The sequence below is a fragment of the Sceloporus undulatus genome, chromosome 2, assembly GCF_019175285.1.
Source record: "Sceloporus undulatus isolate JIND9_A2432 ecotype Alabama chromosome 2, SceUnd_v1.1, whole genome shotgun sequence".
In the NCBI taxonomy this organism is placed as follows: domain Eukaryota; kingdom Metazoa; phylum Chordata; class Lepidosauria; order Squamata; family Phrynosomatidae; genus Sceloporus; species Sceloporus undulatus.
The window spans coordinates 71,983,467-72,004,646 of NC_056523.1; the positions used below are offsets into that span (position 1 = coordinate 71,983,467).

At 41.7% G+C, this 21,180-nt stretch overlaps 1 protein-coding gene across 4 annotated transcripts in view; it reads left to right on the forward strand.

Moving 5' to 3' along the window:
• DNAH1 (dynein axonemal heavy chain 1) overlaps window positions 1-21,180 on the forward strand; it is a 234,667-nt gene that overhangs the window by 65,410 nt on the left and 148,077 nt on the right. For all 4 annotated transcript variants that reach the window (XM_042449836.1, XM_042449837.1, XM_042449839.1 and 1 more), the window contains 6 exons: window positions 351-549; window positions 1,495-1,748; window positions 2,295-2,507; window positions 9,289-9,453; window positions 14,628-14,749; window positions 17,092-17,197. In XM_042449836.1, coding sequence (XP_042305770.1) covers window positions 351-549; window positions 1,495-1,748; window positions 2,295-2,507; window positions 9,289-9,453; window positions 14,628-14,749; window positions 17,092-17,197 — 1,059 coding nt within the window. The remainder of the gene's footprint in view (window positions 1-350; window positions 550-1,494; window positions 1,749-2,294; window positions 2,508-9,288; window positions 9,454-14,627; window positions 14,750-17,091; window positions 17,198-21,180) is intronic.

Sequence of the window (21,180 nt, forward strand, 5' to 3'; positions counted from 1 at the left end):
TTCTTTTCAACTGCTATAGATGCGATTGTTTTCTTCTTGGTTGGTGTGTTTTCACTTTACTTTCACTAAAAGCACTCATCATTGCTATGCTCACTAGGGCTGCTGGAACTTGCAATAATATTTGAAGGACTACGTGTTTCCTACTGTGGATTTAAAAATCAGTTTTACTGATGTACACATATATTGAGAGCTAGATGTAACTAAGTAACTGAAAACGGTAACCAGGACGCCCACTGGTTCATGTCTCTGGAGCAACAAACTTTAGACTTAATGTTTGCCCAATGGGAACTTACACATACCCATCAGCAGTTAATAATATTTGTGGGGGTTATTTTGTTTTGTTTTTCTAGTATGATAAGTTGAACAGGATGGTGAAGGACTTTCAGCCTTTCTATGATCTCTGGACTACAGCATCAGACTGGCTTCGCTGGGCTGAGAGCTGGATGAATGATCCTTTGTCTGCAATCGATGCAGAGCAACTGGAGAAGAATGTCAACGAATCATTTAAGACAATGCACAAGTGTGTGAAACAATTCAAGGATATTCCAGGTAACAACGGACCTTGAACTGTTTGATTGCTTGTTGTTCTTGAGAGACGCAAGACAGAACTCATATACCTGTTTATGTAGCATTTATTCTCCTGTCCAACATGTGTTGATATAACAGCTCTGCAAAACCAGTTTCGAAGAACTGCAAACAACAGTGAAGAAGTGTTGACCAAGATACTGGTGGTATAGCAAATCTACAAACTTTCTCAAAAACTACACAAAATATTTTTTATGTTGTAAAATTTTCTGCGGTGTGGGATCTTGTTTCCTTTTTTGACTTGTGCTTTGCACAAAACAATGAATTCTGTACAAAATGCTGCAATGAATCAGCTTAACGGAGGAGGAGGTGAAGGAATATGTATGAGATAGGGTGAATCATTCAGAGCAAGAGGATTAAAAATACACACTTGTATAATAGAGTAATTCCTCTAAAACTTGGCTTTCATATATCATAATGTTCCAGTCTTGTCAATGGCAGTGCTAGAGTGTTACTCCTCCATTGTGAGAGCAGCTGGAGCCTACACAATTGTACATTACAGTTTGCTAGGTTCCACTGTTTAGAAGTAGATGTCTCTTGCCCTTTGCGAAGCCACTGCCTTTCTCATAGCTGTAATATTGATGGAACTATATATATTTGACTAAGAACACATAAATTTAACTTTGATTCAAATATGTTGATAAGTGATCTTGAGTCCTAGTTGCTGCGTTGTGTCCTAATTTTGGGGAGAAAGGCATAAAATGATTGATTGAAATAAAGAACGAATATGCTGGTCACTCCCCAGAATTTCCTTTTGGATAATATTTTGTTGCGTTCCCAAGGTCTCTTACCTTTACCATACTGTTTATCCCTGTGCTTATGTTCACAGTGTTCCTGATTTATATTGTGTTATATTGTACTGATATCCTCAGCACCATCCTTAATGGTACATTTTCATGTTCTTTACAGCATGCCAAGATGTGGCTGTGGAAATCCGTGGCAAGATTGAGGAATTCAGACCATATATACCACTGATTCAAGGGCTGCGTAATCCTGGAATGCGCAACCGTCATTGGGAGATGCTTTCTGAGGAGATCAAAATCAATGTTAAGCCCAAGGCCAATTTAACATTTGCACGCTGTCTGGAGATGAAGCTTCAGGATCACATCGAGATCATATCTAAAATAGCGGAGATTGCAGGGAAAGAGTACTCAATTGAGCATGTGAGGACAACATTCCAACTGACATTCCTTGCAGTGTCAACTGTTAGGTTGCTCTCTCTCTCTCTCTCTCTCTCTCTCTCTTTCCCTCCCTCCCTCCCTCCCTCTCTCCCTCTCTCCCCCCCTCTCTCTCTGTGTAAATATGTTTTTGTAATGGTTGTTCCTCACAATAATTATTTTAACTTTTACTAAGTACTAGGTTTCTAGCAAAAGTATTAGTCAGCTAAGAATAATAAGGCCTTTAAATAAGAGAGAAAATGTCCACCAGATGGACTTTCTGCCTCATGTTAGGAAATTAGGATGATGGAATATTTGGGTAATCTTACATCTCTGTGCATTTAATCCGTCAAGTTCCCTGCACAAAGTAGGTCTTGTGGCAGAAAGTAATTTCCATTTTTAAATGTTTTCCTCTCTTTTCTGATGGTTTCAATTTATTACTAGTATCATCATCTCTATTAAGTTTTCCTTCCCTCTTGTGCTTGATGCAGTAATTCCTATGCAATGTATAATAATAAATAAGAAGTGGGTTTTTTGTTTCTTGTTTCCTAGGCCTTGGATAAGATGGAGAATGAATGGGAATCCATCCTCTTCAACATAGTTCCCTACAAAGAAACAGACACATTCATTCTGAAAAGTCCTGATGAAGCTTCTCAGCTTCTGGATGATCATATTGTTATGACCCAAAGCATGTCCTTCTCGCCATTCAAAAAGCCATTTGAGGATAGGATCAACACATGGGAAAATAAACTGAAGATGACTCAGGTACAAACATTCATCAAAAGGCAAACCAGAATTCTTATCAAAGATATCCCCAGAATAGTTTGGATGATGGAACAGTGGCAACTAGTGAACCAATATGGTGGTAAATCCACTCTGGGTTTTAGTTCAAACTCTGAAGGAAGCCAATAAACTCTAATGTTTAGTACCTTGGATAGCTCCTTTAAAGTTCACACTAAAAGAATGGAGTCACCACCCTACTGATATTTAAATCACTGTGGCTGTAGACAGCTCTTGGTATATTCTCCCATTAAAGGTAAAGGTAAAGGTAGTTCCTTGACTACCTTGTCAATGTCTACCTAAGACTAGACATTGTCTTAACCAACTGTAGGGGGCGGTGCTCATTTCTGTTTCTAAGCCGAAGAGCCAGGAGTGTCCGAGGACTGTTCTGGCGGTCATGTGGCCAGCATGACTCCACCAAACGCTGTTACCTACCCACTGAGAAGTGGTTCCTATTTACCTACTTGTATTTACATGCTCTCAAACTGCTAGGTTGGCAGAAGCTGGGACTAGTGACAGGAGCTCACCCCATCATGCAGCACCTGGGCCTCGAACTGCCAACCTGCCAAACTTGCAATCAACAGTCAGTGTCTTAATCACTTGAGCCACTGCATCCCTATATTCTCTATATTCTATATTCACTGCATTCCTATCTTCTATATATATTCTCCAACTACATGCTGAGAAATCATGCTGTGTTGACATAGGAGCTCTCTGTATACATTATAACTTCCACAAAGCTTTGGATCAGAGTCTAACTTTAATGAGGCTGGATAGCTGTCAGGCTTGACTTCCTTCAGTAAATTAAAGAGAACTTTTCATCCTGTGAAAACTTTGTACTCTGAATATAATATTTTTGTTAAAAATATAGCATTCCATATATTAGTCACACTACTGCATAACTTTCAGCCCTGAATGACCTGATTTTATAAGATATTTATTTCTAGGTTTCACCTGTAGCATGAAAGTCATTCATGGCCAGCTAGGATAGTGACAGAGTCATGTGTCAAAAATTAGATCTGCCATCAAACCACTATAGAAGTGAGGACATTTAAAAGTAAGTTAGGGACATGTAAGATGGACTTGCTCCCACTTCTAATTCAAAGTCAAAATTAAGCCAATTAACACTGAAGCTACTTAGGAAATGATACAGCATGCTGTCACAAAAAATCCTCTTTTTGTGTATGCAATTTACTGTGTATTAGGAGTATGCTAGGGTTAAAGTGCTGAACCATCACCCTTCACTTTATATATGGAGATAATGTTAAAATACTGTTTTTATCTTTGTGTCTGGTTTTTGGAGCATCACTGAAATGAAAACAAAGTTCTAAAGTAATTGAAAGGGGGCATATTCTTTTGTATGTGTTGCTGGGCTAGAGCTAGGATATTCAAAGAAACCTTTAAGAGATAGGGAGAAGCATGTCTGTGCTTAACAATGACTGGGTATTAGTACATTGCTTTTATCAGTGAAGTGCTCTGACAAATCACTTGAAGAGTTGGCTTTTATTTTATTATTCTTTTGCTTTATTTATGGTCATTAGCCATCCTTATGTACTTGAACCAGAGTCTTCAGCATATGTTCTGGTTATCTCAGGATGACACAGGTATGGAACCCCAGATGATAAGGAATCAGGTGACTTGCTTGCTGTGATGTAACTATGTGTGCCTTAAACGTGTGGTTGTGCTTGGTTTTCCTCCTTTTTACCTAGAGCACTAAGGATGAGGATATTGTAGGCATGCTGAGACTTAAAAAAAAAACTAAAGAAGAAAAGTCTTCCCACAAAATAATAATTTCAGGCATTATAACATTTTTTTAAAAAATCAGAATGCAAAATTTTATCATCAGAAGGTCACAAGATTATGATGAGCTTAGAAAGGAGGCTAAATAACCATCTGTAAGTACTAAAATATTGCTACCAGTAGGATGGGCAATTGTTGCTTCTTGCCATGAGTGACAAGTTAAGGGGGGAATGGGTTAAATTACAGTTCATTTTATGTTGGAAATGTAGGCATATGAACCAAGTTAAATGTCTAGAACTGAGATGCCCTTTACGTCAGTCTCAGAAAGTCTCAATACACATTTATTTTCCTGTATGGCTTCTTGACCATCCACACAAGACTCAGGGCTGCTTGCTTTGAAGAAGACACTTAATTACACACCTGTCTGCCCACGAAATCCAAAGAGCAGAGAGCAAAGTAATTTCTTAACCTCCAGCCTTACTCTGAGAGATATTGTATGTCTGCCAGTACCAATGAGACTAGAAGAGTTCCGAGCATCTTTAATCAGGCACTGGGGAAGTGATGTTTTGAACCAGTCTAAGCCACTAGACTTCAAAAAGTGTGATTTTAAAAATAAACAAACAAACAAACATCAGAGGCATCTGCAAGTAATTACTTTTAGCTGTCCTTAGAGAACACTGTGCCGTTATATCAGTTGGACCATTAACTAATTTAATGTGAACTAGATCTGGCTTCTGGAGCCCAACTGTTCCACTTTTAGCCCCAACTGAGAAGTGTGACTCTTCTTGATTAATAAACTAGGATGAACTCTAATTTCAGTGACACTATGGAAAGCTGGTTGATAGTTTAGAATGATTCTGAGAAAGAAAAGCCATTCTATTTGCATCAACTCTTGACTAGAAACAAGGATGAGGAATATGTTAATCTCTAAATGTTGCTGTACTGTAGCTCCCATGACTCCTCATTATTGACTATGGGATGTGTAGCCCAAAAATATCTGGAGAGCCACACCCTTCCCATCCCTGGCCTGAAGGAAACTTCTTTGTAATGTGTTCAAAGAATGTCCATTGATATCTGAGATGAAGAATTTTGAAATGGATACCAGGGTGTGGACATGTTTGTTTCTCAGAGCAAGAGCATCAGTTGAGTGCCTTACAGTGCATGACAAGGAGAAACAGTAGAACACTGCACCACTGTTCCAAAATGGCCCCTTCACTGTAGTCTGCCAAAACCCAGAATAATCATAGAATCATAGTAGAGTTGGAAGGCACCACAAGGACCATCCAGTCTAACCCCCTGCCATATAGGAACTCTTAATCAAAGCATGCCTGACAGATGGTCATCCAGCCTCTGTTTAAAGACCTCTAAGGAACAAGACCTCCAAGGATAGAATAAAAGTGTTGGAACAGACCCCAAGTGCCATCCAGTCTAATCCCCTGCCTAGCAGAAAGACACAGTCAAAGAACTCTGGAAAGATGGCCATCCAGCATCTGTTTAAAAACCTCTGAGGGGAAGAGGGCAAAAATGATCCCTAGACACTGAGAAAATGTCCTCCCTGACTTAGACCCACAGAAGCTACCACATATGTGTTCCAATTGCCAGGAACAAGAGAAGACCCTGAAATGGGATGCTTCAGAGATAGTTATAGGACAGAGGTTGTCTTAACTGAACCCAAAGTCCTTTAATTGGATGCTGAGGCCCAAGAATGTTGGGGGGGGCACTCTATGGCCCCATTCATACTGGGGTAAAAGACATGGAGGGAACTGGGATGATCCGGATGCCCCTCCCCCGAATCGCTCCGTTAGCAAGTGCCCACTACAAATTGAAATCGAATGCATTTTGACAGAAATCGAATGCATTCTGTAGTCTGCTGGCGAGGTGGCCGCTGCCAATCAAGCTATCGTCATGGTGACGTTTGCAGGGCATCGGGGGAAGTGTCCTCCCTTTTTAAAGAGCCAGGCACAGGGGTTTCAGCGGCTGAAGCAGGGAGAGAGATGCCTCTCTCTCTCTCTGTCTCTTTTTTTATATACCTGTGGGCTTTTGGGTCAGATCTGCCCCTGTCCCAGGCAGAGGATGGGATTGCCATGCTTTTTTTTAAATGTTTTTAAAAGCAACATTAGCTTTCCCTTTGCTTCCCTTGCTGTATCTGCTCAAGAAGACAAATCATTCGCATATTTGCTCAAAAAAAATTGGTAAAAATGTAACATTGATTGTTTGCAACATTTGTAGCTTCTCCCTCTGCAGAAAGCAAGTGCAAGCCTGGCTCCATCTGCCTCTGGAATAGAAACCATGCGCATGTTCGCTCAAAAAAATTGTTAAAAATGTAACATTGTTTGCAACATTCTGGAATATAAACAATGCGCATGTTCGCTCAAAAAAAATTGTTTGAATTTGAAAAGGGGGGGGGGTTTGCCTGACATGAGCTCCGTTCATCCTCCTGCAAGGGAAGGAATGCCCAGCGACAGAGGGCTTTGGGCAGGGGATGCAGGGAAAAGAGGCTCCTAAAGAATGCCTTCCCTTGCTCCCTTCTGCCCAGGGCTCTTTCCTCCTCCCCCTCCCCTCCGATGAGGGGAGGAAATGCCTTGCCCTTTGCCCACCCTCTGACCTAAAATCCCTCCCTCAATTTGCCTCGATCGTGATCGAGGCCAAGTTCTCATTCCCAGGACCCGGGGTTTTTAAAAAGAAACGGTATTTGCGCCGATTTCAAAAGACCCACGCTAGGGGCCATTTAACACGGAACGGGTGTGCAAGCCCCGGATTCGCTTGTGTGAGATTCGGGGTGAGTAGGAACTTCACGTGATTGAATCGGTTTCAGAACCGATTTTTTTTGTAATGTGAATGGGCCCTATGCCAGCCCAGAACTGTCACAAAATAACCCCTCACATAGCCAATGACAAGAATGAAAAAAACAACAACAACCAAGTCTGAGAGTGGGGCAATAAGTGAGTCTACGTGAACTAGCACAAACTGGTAAGATTTTAGAGGATCTGCTGCTTCATTTCTTCTCATATCAACCTCGGTTAGGTCTTCCATCAGTTCACAACAATCATAATCTTGTGGGGTTTTTAAAAAATTCTTAAATTGTATGAGCATTATTGTGCTTCCAGTTTTCAGTTATGATAATGCTTGCACCAAGAATACATTCTTCACTAAGTCTGGATGTTTCAGTCGATCTGAATCTCAAAAATGACTTATTAGTATCCTATTGTCTCAAGTGACTAGGTTTGTATTACAAAGTTATTCCTTTTAGTTAACATCAAATGTACTATCATTACCCAGCATATCTTTAACAAAATATCCCTGTTATCATACAAATCCTTCTGTCAGATTTAGCAACACATCTCAGAAACGTTCAGACTGGATATTGAATCGCATTGTCATTCCAAGGCTATTCCCAGTGGAGTTTATTCATAAGCTTATTTTATAAGTTTTAATGCAACTCTGCTCACCCATGAAAATCCACTAGGTGACCTTGGACAAGTCACACTCTCTCAGCATCAGGAGGTTTTCCCCTTCGGTGCTTGTGGCCAGCCTTTATATCCAGAGGATTTAAATTCCCCACGCTGTCAATTGGTCCCTTTAAACCACCACACATCTGTTTTCTTATGCTGCTGTTGAATTAGTCCTCTATCTGCACCAATGCCTGATGCCCAGATGTCGCTAGATTTGGGGAGGCAGTTCTTTCGGGAACATAGTGTGGCTTGTTTTTGTTTGTTTGTTTGTTTGTTTTTTAAAGTTTGACAGTATTTGCTCACCCTCTGAACAATTTTTGCCAAGAAAATCCCATTATTGAGTTGCCATAAGTCAGAAACAACACACAATAAAAACATTAACATTTGTACAAAAGGAGTCTGCAACTAAATAGTACAATGGCTATTATCTTTACTACAAGTGCTGTAATCGAGACTGTACGTGGACTTTATGGGGATTCAAACAACATAACTGCACACAGAATTGCATCCAAAACTCCTTTGTTACAGCTTTAGCCTTTAATATATATATTTGGCTGTTGAAATTACTGATACCACTGAAACCTGGTTATGTTAAAAGAATCATTCCAAGGAGTTTGGGATTTGGCACAAACATAAAGTGGAACTAAATTACCTATTTTTCTATTTGTTTTTGTGTCTTGTTTTGCTCCTTCATTCTTTGTATCATAAATCTTTAGAATGCTTTCCAAATACTTTTCTCTGCTTGTGTGGTATAGAATGAATGGAAATGTTTAACACTGCAATGTGTGGCTCTTTCCCTTTACAGCTTTGCAGACCACTAAGGAGGTTTCATAGTACACTGAAGCAGTTGCACAAAAGCTTTGTTTCTGAGGAAATATAGGATATTACCCATCATCTCCTGAGTTGCCCTCTTGGGGCAGATTTCTTTCTAGCATTTTCCAGTGCCTTGCCAGCATGCCAAACCTAGAGCAGATTCTTTTAGAAGGGGATTATTTGTTCAATACATTGATGGTTTCAAATTTGCTAAGACAGCTGAGAAAATGGGAAACCCATCATATGAAGGACAATGGGATCTCCTCTGTTTTTGATCCTCTTACTTGATATATTCTAGAGGTATATCTCACCCTTTTGAATTCTTTTTGCAATAAGCCTTGTCAAGCCTAGAGAAGACTCTTTCATTTTTCATTTTTTTTAATCCATAGGGAAGTTTTTAAGCCATTGTTTATAGCATATTTGTCTCTTTATTACTGTATATATTTTGTGTTTCCTTATTTTTGGATTATGGTGGCCTCTGGATAGGAACAATAACATTTGTATTATAAAATATCTGGACTTTCCTCCAAAATTTCAGTTGGCTTTCTTTTTCTCTTTTTATCCTCTCACAGGGGTATTTTCTATGAAACCAGTGGATTATAGCTTGAGTACTATTTCACAGCTCCTTTTGTAAAGAAAATCCTGCTGCTCGATTGTTTCTGATATTTATGTCATTTGCCAATTTCCACTCATGTTATCTTAAGTCTGCGCCCCAAACATGAAAAACTGAGCTGATTGTTTTAGTTGATGTGCTTTCTCAGGATGTCTTGGAGGAATGGCTGACTTGTCAGCGTTCATGGCTATATCTGGAGCCCATTTTTAGCTCAGAAGACATTAATAGGCAATTGCCAGTGGAAAGCAAACGATATCAAACCATGGAGAGGATGTGGAGAAAGATCATGCAGAATGCTGAAGAGAACAGGGAGGTGAGGCAATGTCTATTTGTGTGTCCTGGTGTGTCCACAACAGCATACCTTATTTCACATGAGGGTTTAAAACAACATATGAACCAACAACAATTATTACTGGTAATTTTTTCTTTTGGAATTGCTGAGCACCTGCTTCACAGGGGTAGGCAACCTGGGCCCGCGGCGGGATGCGGCCAGCAAGGCCTTGGGACCGGCCCCCGGCCTGGTCTGCCGCTGATTGCCACGGGGCCTTTGGGGGCATGTCTATAGAAGCCTCAGAACATGCATTATATTAACATTTTTTAAAAAATCAGCAATTTTTTTTTGCGTGTCCTCCATTTTTTTTTAAAAAAAGGTCTTTCCATTTGAAAATTTTGTCCTACTTTGCCCTGTTTATTTATATACTTATTATTTATTATTTAAAAAATATTTAATTATTTATTTTTGGCTTCGGCCCCCCAGTTTGTCTGAGGGACAGCAACCACCCCCGGCTCAAAAAGGTTGGCCTACCCCTGATCTATACATTTCTGGTGGCTCAGTGGTTAAATGCCTGTACTACGGTCACTCACTCACAAACCATAAGGTTGTGAGTTCAATACCTTCCAGGGGCTCAGGGTTGACTCAGACTGGCATCCTTCTGTAAGTCGCTAAAACGTTTGGGGCAATTGACTTACACATTGTAAACTGCCTAGGGAGTGCATAAGTATAGAAATAAGTATAAGCGGCATAGAAATGTACTTGCTATTGCTGTTGCTAACTAAGGCGCTGTACAGATGGGCCCTATGGGGCGGTGTCGTTATTTGCGAGGGGCGGCGCTTCCAGATGCGACTCGCCCCTCGCATGGGACTAGGGCGTCAAAGTGGCGGTGCCCTGTACATACTGGTGCCGCCATTTTGACGTGATGGACGCCTAGCGTCCGCACGCCCTGGTGTCATTGTGACGCCACTAGTGTGCCACTGGCGCACTGTGGTGTCACAACCACCCTTTTTGCTGCGCAAGGGAGACCGCCCTTTTTGGGCGGCCTGTATCCCTCCTAAGTCTAATTCTAATATTAATGCATTTCTTGATGTTTGGCCTTATACTAGAACTCATTGTGCTTCTGTTTCCCCATTCCATTCTCAGGATGACAAGGTGGAGTTATCTATGACCATTGGCTTTAGCCCACACACATCATCCTCGTGCTGGCAAGAGTCCTTGTTATTTTCTGTTACAGCTGTTAGGACTCCCTCCTCCTCCATCAGTTTTTTATTCTCCTGCCTACCTAACTGGTCATGCAAAGCCCTCCTCTATTTATATTTAGTTACAGTAGTGTTAACCTTAGGTTAAAAAAAATAGAAAGTGGAAAATAGGGGGGAAAGTACTAAGGAGACATCCTCAGAAATGAAAAATAAGACCACATAACAAAGAGAAAATGACAGACAAGAAAAGAATTGAAATTAAAAAACCTTGGAGGGCCACTGCGCAGAGTGCCTCTGGTGATGGCAAATATGATAAAAATACATCAAACCTCCAGGCAGATAGGACACCTCAGCTAAAAAAGCCAGGGTGTAAAGAAGCTGGGCAGAAGCGAGGCTTTGACTCCTTAAGAAGAGACAACACCAATTCTAAGGCTAAAAAGGCAAAAGAAAAAAAAAGATCTCAAACAGCCACAAAAACCAAAGCCTTATCTGAGAAAGCCACAGAAAACCCCAGCTGCAGCTGCAGTTCCTCCTAGCAGCACTTCCAACCACTAACCACTATTGTTCAGAACACTCAGAGGCAATCAGGTCCGACTGTCAATTTGAATCCGAGGAGGAAGGCAGAGCCAAGGCTCAACACAGCTACTGCCACCTAAAGGCAAATTTAAAAACAACAGAGAAATCAGCTTCCAAACCCAAAGCCTTGCTAATGAATGTTAATAATGTATCTGGCAACTGTCAGGAATCAGTACTTCTAATGACAGCACAACAGAGAAATTACTAAAATGCTTAACATCCGTATCAGCAAGCCAAAATATAACAAGTCCAGAACAAGCACCTATATTAACAAGGGAAGTATTTAGTGCTGAGGAAGATGAGAAGGATGAGAATATACAAAGGGAAAGTGATACAGAACAGTATGTAGAAGTAACAAATTTGGAATCCATGATTAAAAATACAATAAGCACAGAATTAAAAAAGATCTTTGCAGATAAAGACACAATGCCCCATAGTAAAACTAAGAAAAGATGTAACACAGCTATACAACAAAATTTTAAAAACATAAACTTAGTAACTATGATTCAAAAATCAACAAATAGAGCTGACAATATCAGCCAGGCACATAGACAGCATATGCAGCATGTCAGCAACAAGATGACAAAAGGCAAACACAGTGCACAGAGGATAGGAAACAAATGAGAAATAGTGATAGACCAAGGAAGTGGACTAGGAAAAAGAAGCACACAGATGAGTCTGATATTGAAGAATGGGATGATGATGATTGGGAACATCAAGGTGAATCATGATGATGATTCTGATGTAGAAGAGGATACAGAGATAAATGCAGACAGCCTTTTTCAGGGTGAACTGTTTAAGAATGTATTGAAAATATTAAAAACCTTAGACCTAACAAATTTAGAAAACAACAAAAATACACAAACTACAAAGGAAAAGAATGAAAGGATACCTTTGATTTTAGGGGAAAAGACAATACAAACTGAGGAAATACCAATGCCACCTATGTTCACAGATACCATTGAAAATGAATGGAAAACGTGCATCAGTACAAGAAATATTCATTCATTCATTCATTCATTCATTCATTCCTATAGCCCTGTAAATGTACACATGTATACATGGGATTTTACCAAAAACTGTACCCATTTAATAAAAATGAATTGGATCTATTGAAAATAGCCCTTATTGATGGGCCGATAGCAGTTTTGACATCAGGAGCAATCACTCCTCGAGAAGGGATTTCTCTTAAAGATATTAATGAAAGGCGAGCTGACGCTTCTTTGCGAAAACCACATGAAGGCTCAGCTTCAGCTATAAGAGCATCAGTAGCATCATCAATGTTTGTGAAGTCTGCTGTACTTTGGATAAATGAACTAGAGGAAACATAGAATTTGAGCATAATCAATTTACAGAAAGCATTAGACAGATTCAGTATGTGGTGGATGCAGGAAATGGCGCAACTGCATTATCAGCAAGAAGTATTAATGCTATGGTAATTGGTCAAAGACCTTTGTGGTTATGGCACTGGGAGGTGGACCAGAAATCGTGGAATAAGTTGGCATATGTTCCCTTTAAGGGAGGATTGTTATTTGAAGATGAAAATAGAGGAACATGCAGCTTTCAGCTTACGTGGAAGCCGCCGGGAGATTGGGTGAATGGCGCATGCGCCCATAGCCGCACAGCAAGCACAAGCCCCATTATATCTAATAGAGCTCGAGCATACATACTTTTTGCTTTATGCAGAGGGTCTGAAACGGGTCTCCTGCGTAAGGGAAGGGTGGACTGTATAACTTGTACAATTCCTTTCATGGTAAAGGAATGGGTAGATTCCCCGATTAAAGGTCAACAAGACAAAACTGGTATCAACAAAGGACAGGATTTACAAGACAATTACAAAATTACAAACAAGTTCCAGCAAGAGTGGGAATCATTCTCCTCTTGCATCAGCAATCTTGACATGAAAACACCACCAGTAGGAGGAAGGTTACTACAGTTAGGACATTTGTGGCCACAAATAACATTGGATCAATGGGTTCTTCAAGTTGTGACATCTGGCTACAGAAAATTGTTCGACCACAAACCAAAAGAATGAGATCTTCCATCTCCAGTTTAAAAAAAAATGCAGACCTTCAAAACATAGTCAGATTGGGAAATCCAACACTGGTGCAATAGAACCTATTCCAGAAATAGAAATGGGCAAGGGAGCTTATTCCATATTTTTCGTTGTGCCCAAGAACTATGGCATTTAACGTCCAATTTTAAACTTAAAATATTTAATCTTTCAGTAAGTTACCTAAGATTCAAAATGAAGACTTTCCAAACCATAAAAGACAGTCTACAGATAGGGGATCACATGATATCTATAGACCTGAAGGAAGCTTATTTGCACATTTCAATGGCAACAGATCACAGGAAGCACCAAAGATTCAAGTATTTAGGACACTATTACCAATTCAGAGCATTGCCTTTTGGCCTTGCTTCTGCACCAAGAGTACTTCCACTAATATCATTCTTGAGGGGAAAAAAGGGATACAACTTCATCCATATTTGGACAATATACCTCTGAATGCATCATCAACAGAGGAAGCAATAATGCATCGAAACAAGACCCTGTATTGGCATGCCTTTTCCTCTGTTGTAATCTGGAAAAAACACAAGACCAAGTAATGTATACACCCATTTGACAAGATCAGTGGCTACAAGTAAGGCATATGTGGTGATTACTTCCTTAGAGAACATGTCAGGCAGCAGGATGGAGTGAGCCAAACACTTTTATAAGACATTATAAACTGGATAAATACAAATCAGCACAAGCATACTTTGGAAGGAGTGTGCTCCAAGCAGTAGTAATGGAAAGATAAAACAAAACAAAACCCATCCTGACATGAAGCTTGGATAAATTCCAATGGTTGTGGATAACTCCGCCTTGCCATTCTGAGAATGAGAAGTTACACTTACTGAGAAGGTTCATTCTAGGATGGCAGGGTGAGTTATCACTGTCAAAGTGGGCAGAGCTATCTCTTCATCCCTCCTTCCTCTTTTGTGCCTTCTTTAACCCTCTCCTTCTCTCTTTTTATTTTCTTCCTTATGCTGTGAGCTGCCAATGATGGATTAGATCTGTCTTGCCAGAAGTCTGCACTGTTTATAGTGCACTTTTGAAATCAGGGCTAGACCTGCAAAGTTTTTCCGCTGCCATAGACTGAAGCTGGTATTTGGAGAGTAATGCTAACTATAACAGCTGGCTCTCCAAAACTCATTCTGTGATAATACAGTGTCACTCTGCTTTATCTTGACACTAGCTTATATCCACAATGCCAAGATTCTAATAATAATAATAATAATAATAATAATAATAACCATTCCTTATTTGTAGGTAGCTTCAAAATGCAGAGCTCCATTCCATTTTGAAAGTTTATTCTGTTTACGTCATGCGTGTTCCTGTGACTAATCTGTTCAAGGGCTGACTGAACTAAATATGGTCTGTACTGTTCCCAGGTGATTAATGTATGTCCAGATCCTAGGCTGCTGGAAAAGCTGAGGGAATGTAATAAACTGCTGGACCTGGTGCAGAAAGGCCTAAGTGAATACTTGGAGACCAAGAGAGGAGCTTTCCCAAGGTATTTCTGTGATGTCATGTACTTGGACATACTGTACTTCTTGGGGCAAAAGTGAAGGAGCTGAAGATCCTTCTCATTCTTGTCTGTCTGTCTGTCTATATACCCTTATTATTGTTGTTGTTGTTATTTGTATCCTGCTCTTTTCCCAGAACTGGGACTCAGAGCAGCTTCACAACATTAAAAAACAGTACAATTAAAAACATAGAAAAAAGTACATTAAAAAGGAATTCAGTTATTACAATATTAAAACAGTTATTAAAAGAATAGAACACATTTTTAAAAATAAAACTATATATATATATATATATATATATATATATATATATATATGTATGTATGTAAACTGTTATCAGATTCTTTAAAAGCCAGTGTGAACAGTTAGGTCTTAACCTGCCAGCGGAAGGCCATCAAGGAGGAAGCCATTCTGATCTCCCTGGGCAGGGAGTTCCAGAATCTAGGGGCAGCCACCAAGAAGACCCTCTCTCGTATCCCCACCAACCATGCTTGTGATGGTTTTGGGGTGGAGAGAAGGGCCTCTCTAGAGGATCTCAGACTCCGGGCCAGTTCATACAAGGAGATACAGTCTGCCAAATAGTTTAGAACTGAGCCATATAGGGCTTTATAGGTAATAACCAGCATCTTGAATTATGCCCAGAAACAAACTGGCAGCCAATGAAGCTGTTTCAGCAGGGCCATTGTGTGGTCTCTGTAATCTGCCCCTGTTAGCAGTCTGGTAGAAGCTCTTTGAACCAGCTGGATTTTCCAAACACTCTTCAAAGGCAGCCCCATGTAGAACCCATAACAGTAGTCCAAACGAGATGTAACCAAGACATGTACCACCGTGGCCAGATCCAGTGTTTCAAGGAACAGGTGCAGCTGGTGCACAAGTTTTAAATGTACAAAAGCACTCCTGGTCACAGCAGAGACCTGGGCCTCCAGATTCAAAGCTGAGTCCAAGAGTACCCCCAAACTGCGAACCTGTGTCTTCAGGGAGAGTGTGACCCCATCTAACATAGGCTGGATCCCTATTCCCTGATCTGCCTTCTGAATGACCTGGAGCACCTCCGTCTTGTCTGGATTAAGTTTCAACTTGTTTGCCCTCATCCAGTCCATTACTGATGACATACACTGGTTTAGGACCAGGACAGCCTCCTTGGACTGAGATGGGAAGGAGTAGTAAAGTTGAGTGTTATCTACATATTGATGACACTGCACCCCAAAATTCCAGACACCCTCTCCCAGCGGTTTCATATATATGTTAAACAGCACAGAACACTAAGGAGCACCACAGCCAATAGCCAGGGGGTGAGCAGGAGTCCCCCTAGCACCACCTTCTGGGCTTGCCTCTCCAGGAAAGAACAGTAGAACAGTACCTCCAAGCCCTATCCCAGACAGGCGGTCCAGAAGGATACCATGATCGATGGTATTGAAAGCTGCTAACAGGTCCAGGATAACCAACAAGGACACACTCCCCGTGTCCAGTTCCCTGCGTAGGTCATCCACCAAGGCGACCAAGGCTGTCTCTGTTCCATATCCATGCCTGGAACCAGATTGATAATCCGTTTCAGCCAGAAACCCTTGGACCTTAATTTATCTGTTGTCTTTCCCCTAATATGGGAACCAAAGCAGGACATTGTTCTATTCATTTTTTAATATATGGCAAAGTATGTATGTCTATATGTATGTGTTTTATCTATTTACAGTAGTCCCTTCCCTTATGCAGGGGATCCGTTCCAGACCCCCCTCCCCACATAAGGGAAATTCCACATAAGCTCAAGCTGCATTAAAGCCAATGGGGCTCGTGCTCGCAGCGGTGTGGCAGCACATGCGTACCATGGGCACACGCGGCATTACTCTTTCCGGCATGTGGCGCTATTTATTCCGATGCGGCTTCCAGCATATGAGGGATGGGAATTGCACAGCCCACCATTCATGTGGCCATTGGGGTAGTATCCATTGCAGCTCTTGGGATCTTTAGTGGCTCCCCCAAACTCCCAATCCCATCCCAAACCTTGAGCCGAAAAACATTTTTAAGCAAAAACACACATACTTTAAATAGTTTGAATTGCTGAACTATCCTGTTTTGGAGGGTTAAGCAGCAAGAATTCACACCCCAATACTCCAAAAGGCAATCAGGAGTGAGTGACATGATGTTTCTTCAAATCATCAAAATAGCAAACATAATGGTGTGGCTGTGGCCCTCTGGCACTTCAGAGGTGCACAAAATCAGTGGCTGGGCGGGCTTACCCACCCCTGCTTTAAGGTTAGTTTCCAACATTATACCTATTCTTAGCTGCAGAAATAAAGAACAGAAACAAAACAGAAATCTTTTCTCTTTCCAGATTCTACTTTCTTTCTGATGATGAACTGTTGGAAATATTGTCTCAAACAAAGGACCCCACAGCTGTGCAACCTCATCTTCGCAAATGTTTTGAGAATATTGCACGGGTAAATGATCACCATTTTTTCCTTGGGGATGTGGCAGATCCTGTTTGCTTTGTTGAGAGTCAGAGAGAGAGTGAGGCATAGGGCTATTGTGCTAGCATGAATGTGATAGCAATGCAAATGTACCCAGGTGTAGAAATGAACAGGGAGTGGAAATCTGTATCTTTACATTGAGCTGAGAATCATGCAGGTCCCCAGATTTGTTTGTACTGCAGCACCTGATATTCCTCACCATTGGATTTGTTGGCAAGGGCTGCTGGAACTTGCAGTTCAATAGCATCTGATTCCCAGTCTTGCTTTACATGAATGAAATTTACTGCAAGACTGAATGTTTATACTAGGCTTATAACAGCAACGCTATCAAGACATATATAATCTATGAAAAGTGACCACACCATTTCAAGAACTTGCAAGCTATCTATGTATTTTAGAGACAACTATATATTGAAGCATATACACAAACATACAAATTAATTCTAGCAATATGGCTAGGGTTGCCCATTAATTTCAGAGGCCTCAACATTCACTTTAATGCAGTACCTTTGACTAGTAAGTTATTCATGAAAATGACCAACGTTAATGTTAGTTGTAACTTGTAAAATCCTAATGCCTAGTATTAGTTGCTATGTTTACACACACACACACACACACTAAATCTTACAAATAGAAAATTCACCAAAAATCTCCTTAAAATGATATTTTTAAAAAGTGCTTTTGTAATAAGTAAATATAATGTGATAAACATAAACATATTATAAACCTAATATGATAATATTAATGTTAAAATGCAAAAAAAAGGCTCATCATTATGAGTTATTATGAAATAATCTGCACCTGCACAGCAATGCTAGGAAACTTCTAGAATCTCTGGGCAGAGGTTAGTTTGCAACTTTTTAGCGGTAGCTCTGCTCATCCTATATATTTCTCCCAATAGGTCCGCTCTTCCCCAGTTCCTTCGTTCCGTCGCGCTTAGCAGCTCGAGGAACTTCGTTAGCTCAGTTTCTACCTTGCTAACGGCTTGTGTGGGAAAGAAATCTCTGGACAGTTGACCATTTGGCTTGTGTAATCGACTATTCTTCTTGGCTCATCCTACTGGACTCTGTTTGCAACCTTCAAAAATGACCTGGTCTGTTGATGATTCTTTTTCTTCGTGGCTTCATTTAAGAGGTGTGCAAAATGTGGGGTGAAAATCCCCATTTAGGATGGCCACAACAAATGTGTTTATGTCTTGGGGAGGCTCATAATATTAAAGCTTGCCCCTACTGTAAGGCCATGACTTCTCAGGCCCTTAAAAATCAGGATCAGAAGCTAAAGCCTCTCTATGGGAAAAGGCCCTTCAGCCACCTCCAGCCTTGACTTCTGACTCCCAGCCAGGAGGCTTCTACGAGGTGTTCTAATTCGGCTGTTCCTCCTAAGGGAAAGCCTTCCAGGACTGGAAAGGACCGTGGGGAGGATGCTAAGAAATCCTTTAACAGGAAGCAGTCAGAGAGACGTGAAAAGCCTTCTAAACCAATGGATCAGGTTGAGGATTACCCTCCCAGATGGGCTCACTCTGCCTCCCCGGTGGCTAAGTCACGCTGTAAAGGCCCTTCGAGCATGGTCTCTGCTCCACCAGCTGCTGTGGCCTCTGATCCCATGCTTCCAGAGCAGACAACTCTTCCACTTCGATCCCACTTGGCTCTCACAGAGGACGACTTTGAAATTGTCTGCCTCGACTAGAATCTCTAATTCTAACTCCTCCAGTCCATATGGAGAGATCTGGATCCCGATCCCCTCCATGTCAGGACCGAGCCAATCTTGATACAGAGGCCGATGAAGCACAGATGGTGGTCGAGGAAGAGATCAACAGGGACCTGTTTCATCTCTATCCTGACCTTGTTTTTGACTGTGAGACCAGATAGTATCTCTTGCTGTTGGACCCTCTACACCTCCGCCATAAATTGCTGGGCCTGACGAGAGTTGTCACCCAGGCTCAGGTCCTGAAAGATCCTGTTCCATCCACACTGGATGCACCGTCCCATAAACAACAGGTCTCTCATTTGGATGAGGACACACTCGATTCCATCAAGTGAAGAATTCACGGCTCCATTCCGACACCTCCATCTCTAGACTACTTACCATCCCTAGAGAAGATAGCCAAGAGGTCGTGGAGTACTGCCACTGTCACGTCCACCTCACGCAAGATAGAAAACCTCTATCGCATGGCCCCCTCAGGCCCTGCATGGCTCTTTGAACACCCAAAGCCAAACTCGGCCATCGTTGAGGGGTCCCAGATGGCATTTACTTCCTGCACATCCTCATCTCCTGTGGACAAGGAGAATAAAAAGATTGATGTGTTGACGAAGAAATTCTATGCCTCAGCTGCACTCGATATGAAGATTGCCAACTATGCTGCATGTATTATTATTATTATTATTATTATTATTATTATTATTAACCTTTATTTATAAAGCGCTGTAAGTTTACACAGCGCTGTACATCAATTTTTTAGTCAGACGGTTCCCTGCCCTCAGGCTTACAATCTGCATGTATGGGGGTCTATATACAGCACCTTATGGAAAATTTGGGGCCTGCCATCGACGAGTTCCCAGAGGAGAGGAAGAGGTTCAACTCTGCCATCCGGAACAAGGCTCACCTTGTGGGAGAACAGCAGATCATCTCTGCAAGGTATTCAACTAACTGTGCTGCTAAGGTCTTGCCGGGATCGATCGCCCTCAGGAGTTATGCCTGGCTCCGTTCATCTGACCTGACTCCACATACTAAGTCTGCCATCGAGGACATGGCCTTTGATGATTCTGGCCTCTTTAATAAGGAGACAGATGAGAAGATAACTTTTCGCTACAGAATGAAAGCGGCAACAAAAAAACATGGCATGTCCTCCTCCTTGGAATGGTCCTCTCGGCTTCGGTATGGTTCTCAACGTCCCTGGTACATGCCATACCAACAGCGTCCATTTCAGCCGCAGGAGCGTCAGTACCAGCTCCAAAAGAGACCTCGGCAGCGTCTGCCTTCTCAATCTACCTGTCCCCTGGTCTGGCTGCCCCCAGCCTTCTCAGCCACGGTACCAGCAAGGTCATAAGAAGAAGGACCGTCAACCAGGCAAGAGGAGATATTGAAGTGTTGCTGTGCACTCCGTCCACACCAGTTTTGGTGATAGATTACCACCTGGGCCTCTATCACCTCGGACTCGTGGGTTTTAGACATTGTCTGTAGGGGCTATGCCCTTGAGTTTGAAGAGCTCCCTACCACTGGAGCTGTTCTTTCCACCGTCCTCTCAGACACCCTACTTGACGAAGTGCACACACTTTTGCAGAAGGGCGCTATCGAACCCATAGATCCCTCACGGACTCGATATTGCTTTTTCTCTTGATACTTCACCATCCCTAAGCGGGACTCTGATCTTAGACCAATTTTGGACTTATTCCAGTTAAACACTTTTATTGTTTACTGTCATTTTAGAATGGTAACCCTTGCTTCCATTCTACCACTCTTGCAGAAGGACTACTGGTTCGTGACTCTCGATTTGAAGGATACCTATTTCCACATCGCAATTCAGAAGGCTCATCAGAAGTTCCTCGCCTTTGCCATCGAGACCGAGTTGTTCTAGTACAGGGTCCTTCCTTTTGGCCTCTCCACGGCACCAAGGGTCTTCACAAAGTGCATGGCACCAGTTGTCTTCTACCTGCACCAACGCAGAATCACAGTCTTCCCCTAGATTTTTGTGGGTTTTTCGGGCTATGTGGCTATATTCTAGAAGAGTTTCTTCCTGACATTTCGCCAGCATCTGTGGCTGGCATTTTCAGAGAGAGGTTGCTCCAAGATGTCCAGTTCGACTTATCTCTCTTGGAGTCCCTCGGCCTCAAGGTCAGTGTTGAGAAATCTCATCTGACCCCCTCCAAGCAGGTCAGATTCATCGAAACGATACTTGGCTCCGAAATGGCCATGGCCTACTTTCCTCAAGACAGGTTCCAGGCCCTATCCCAAGC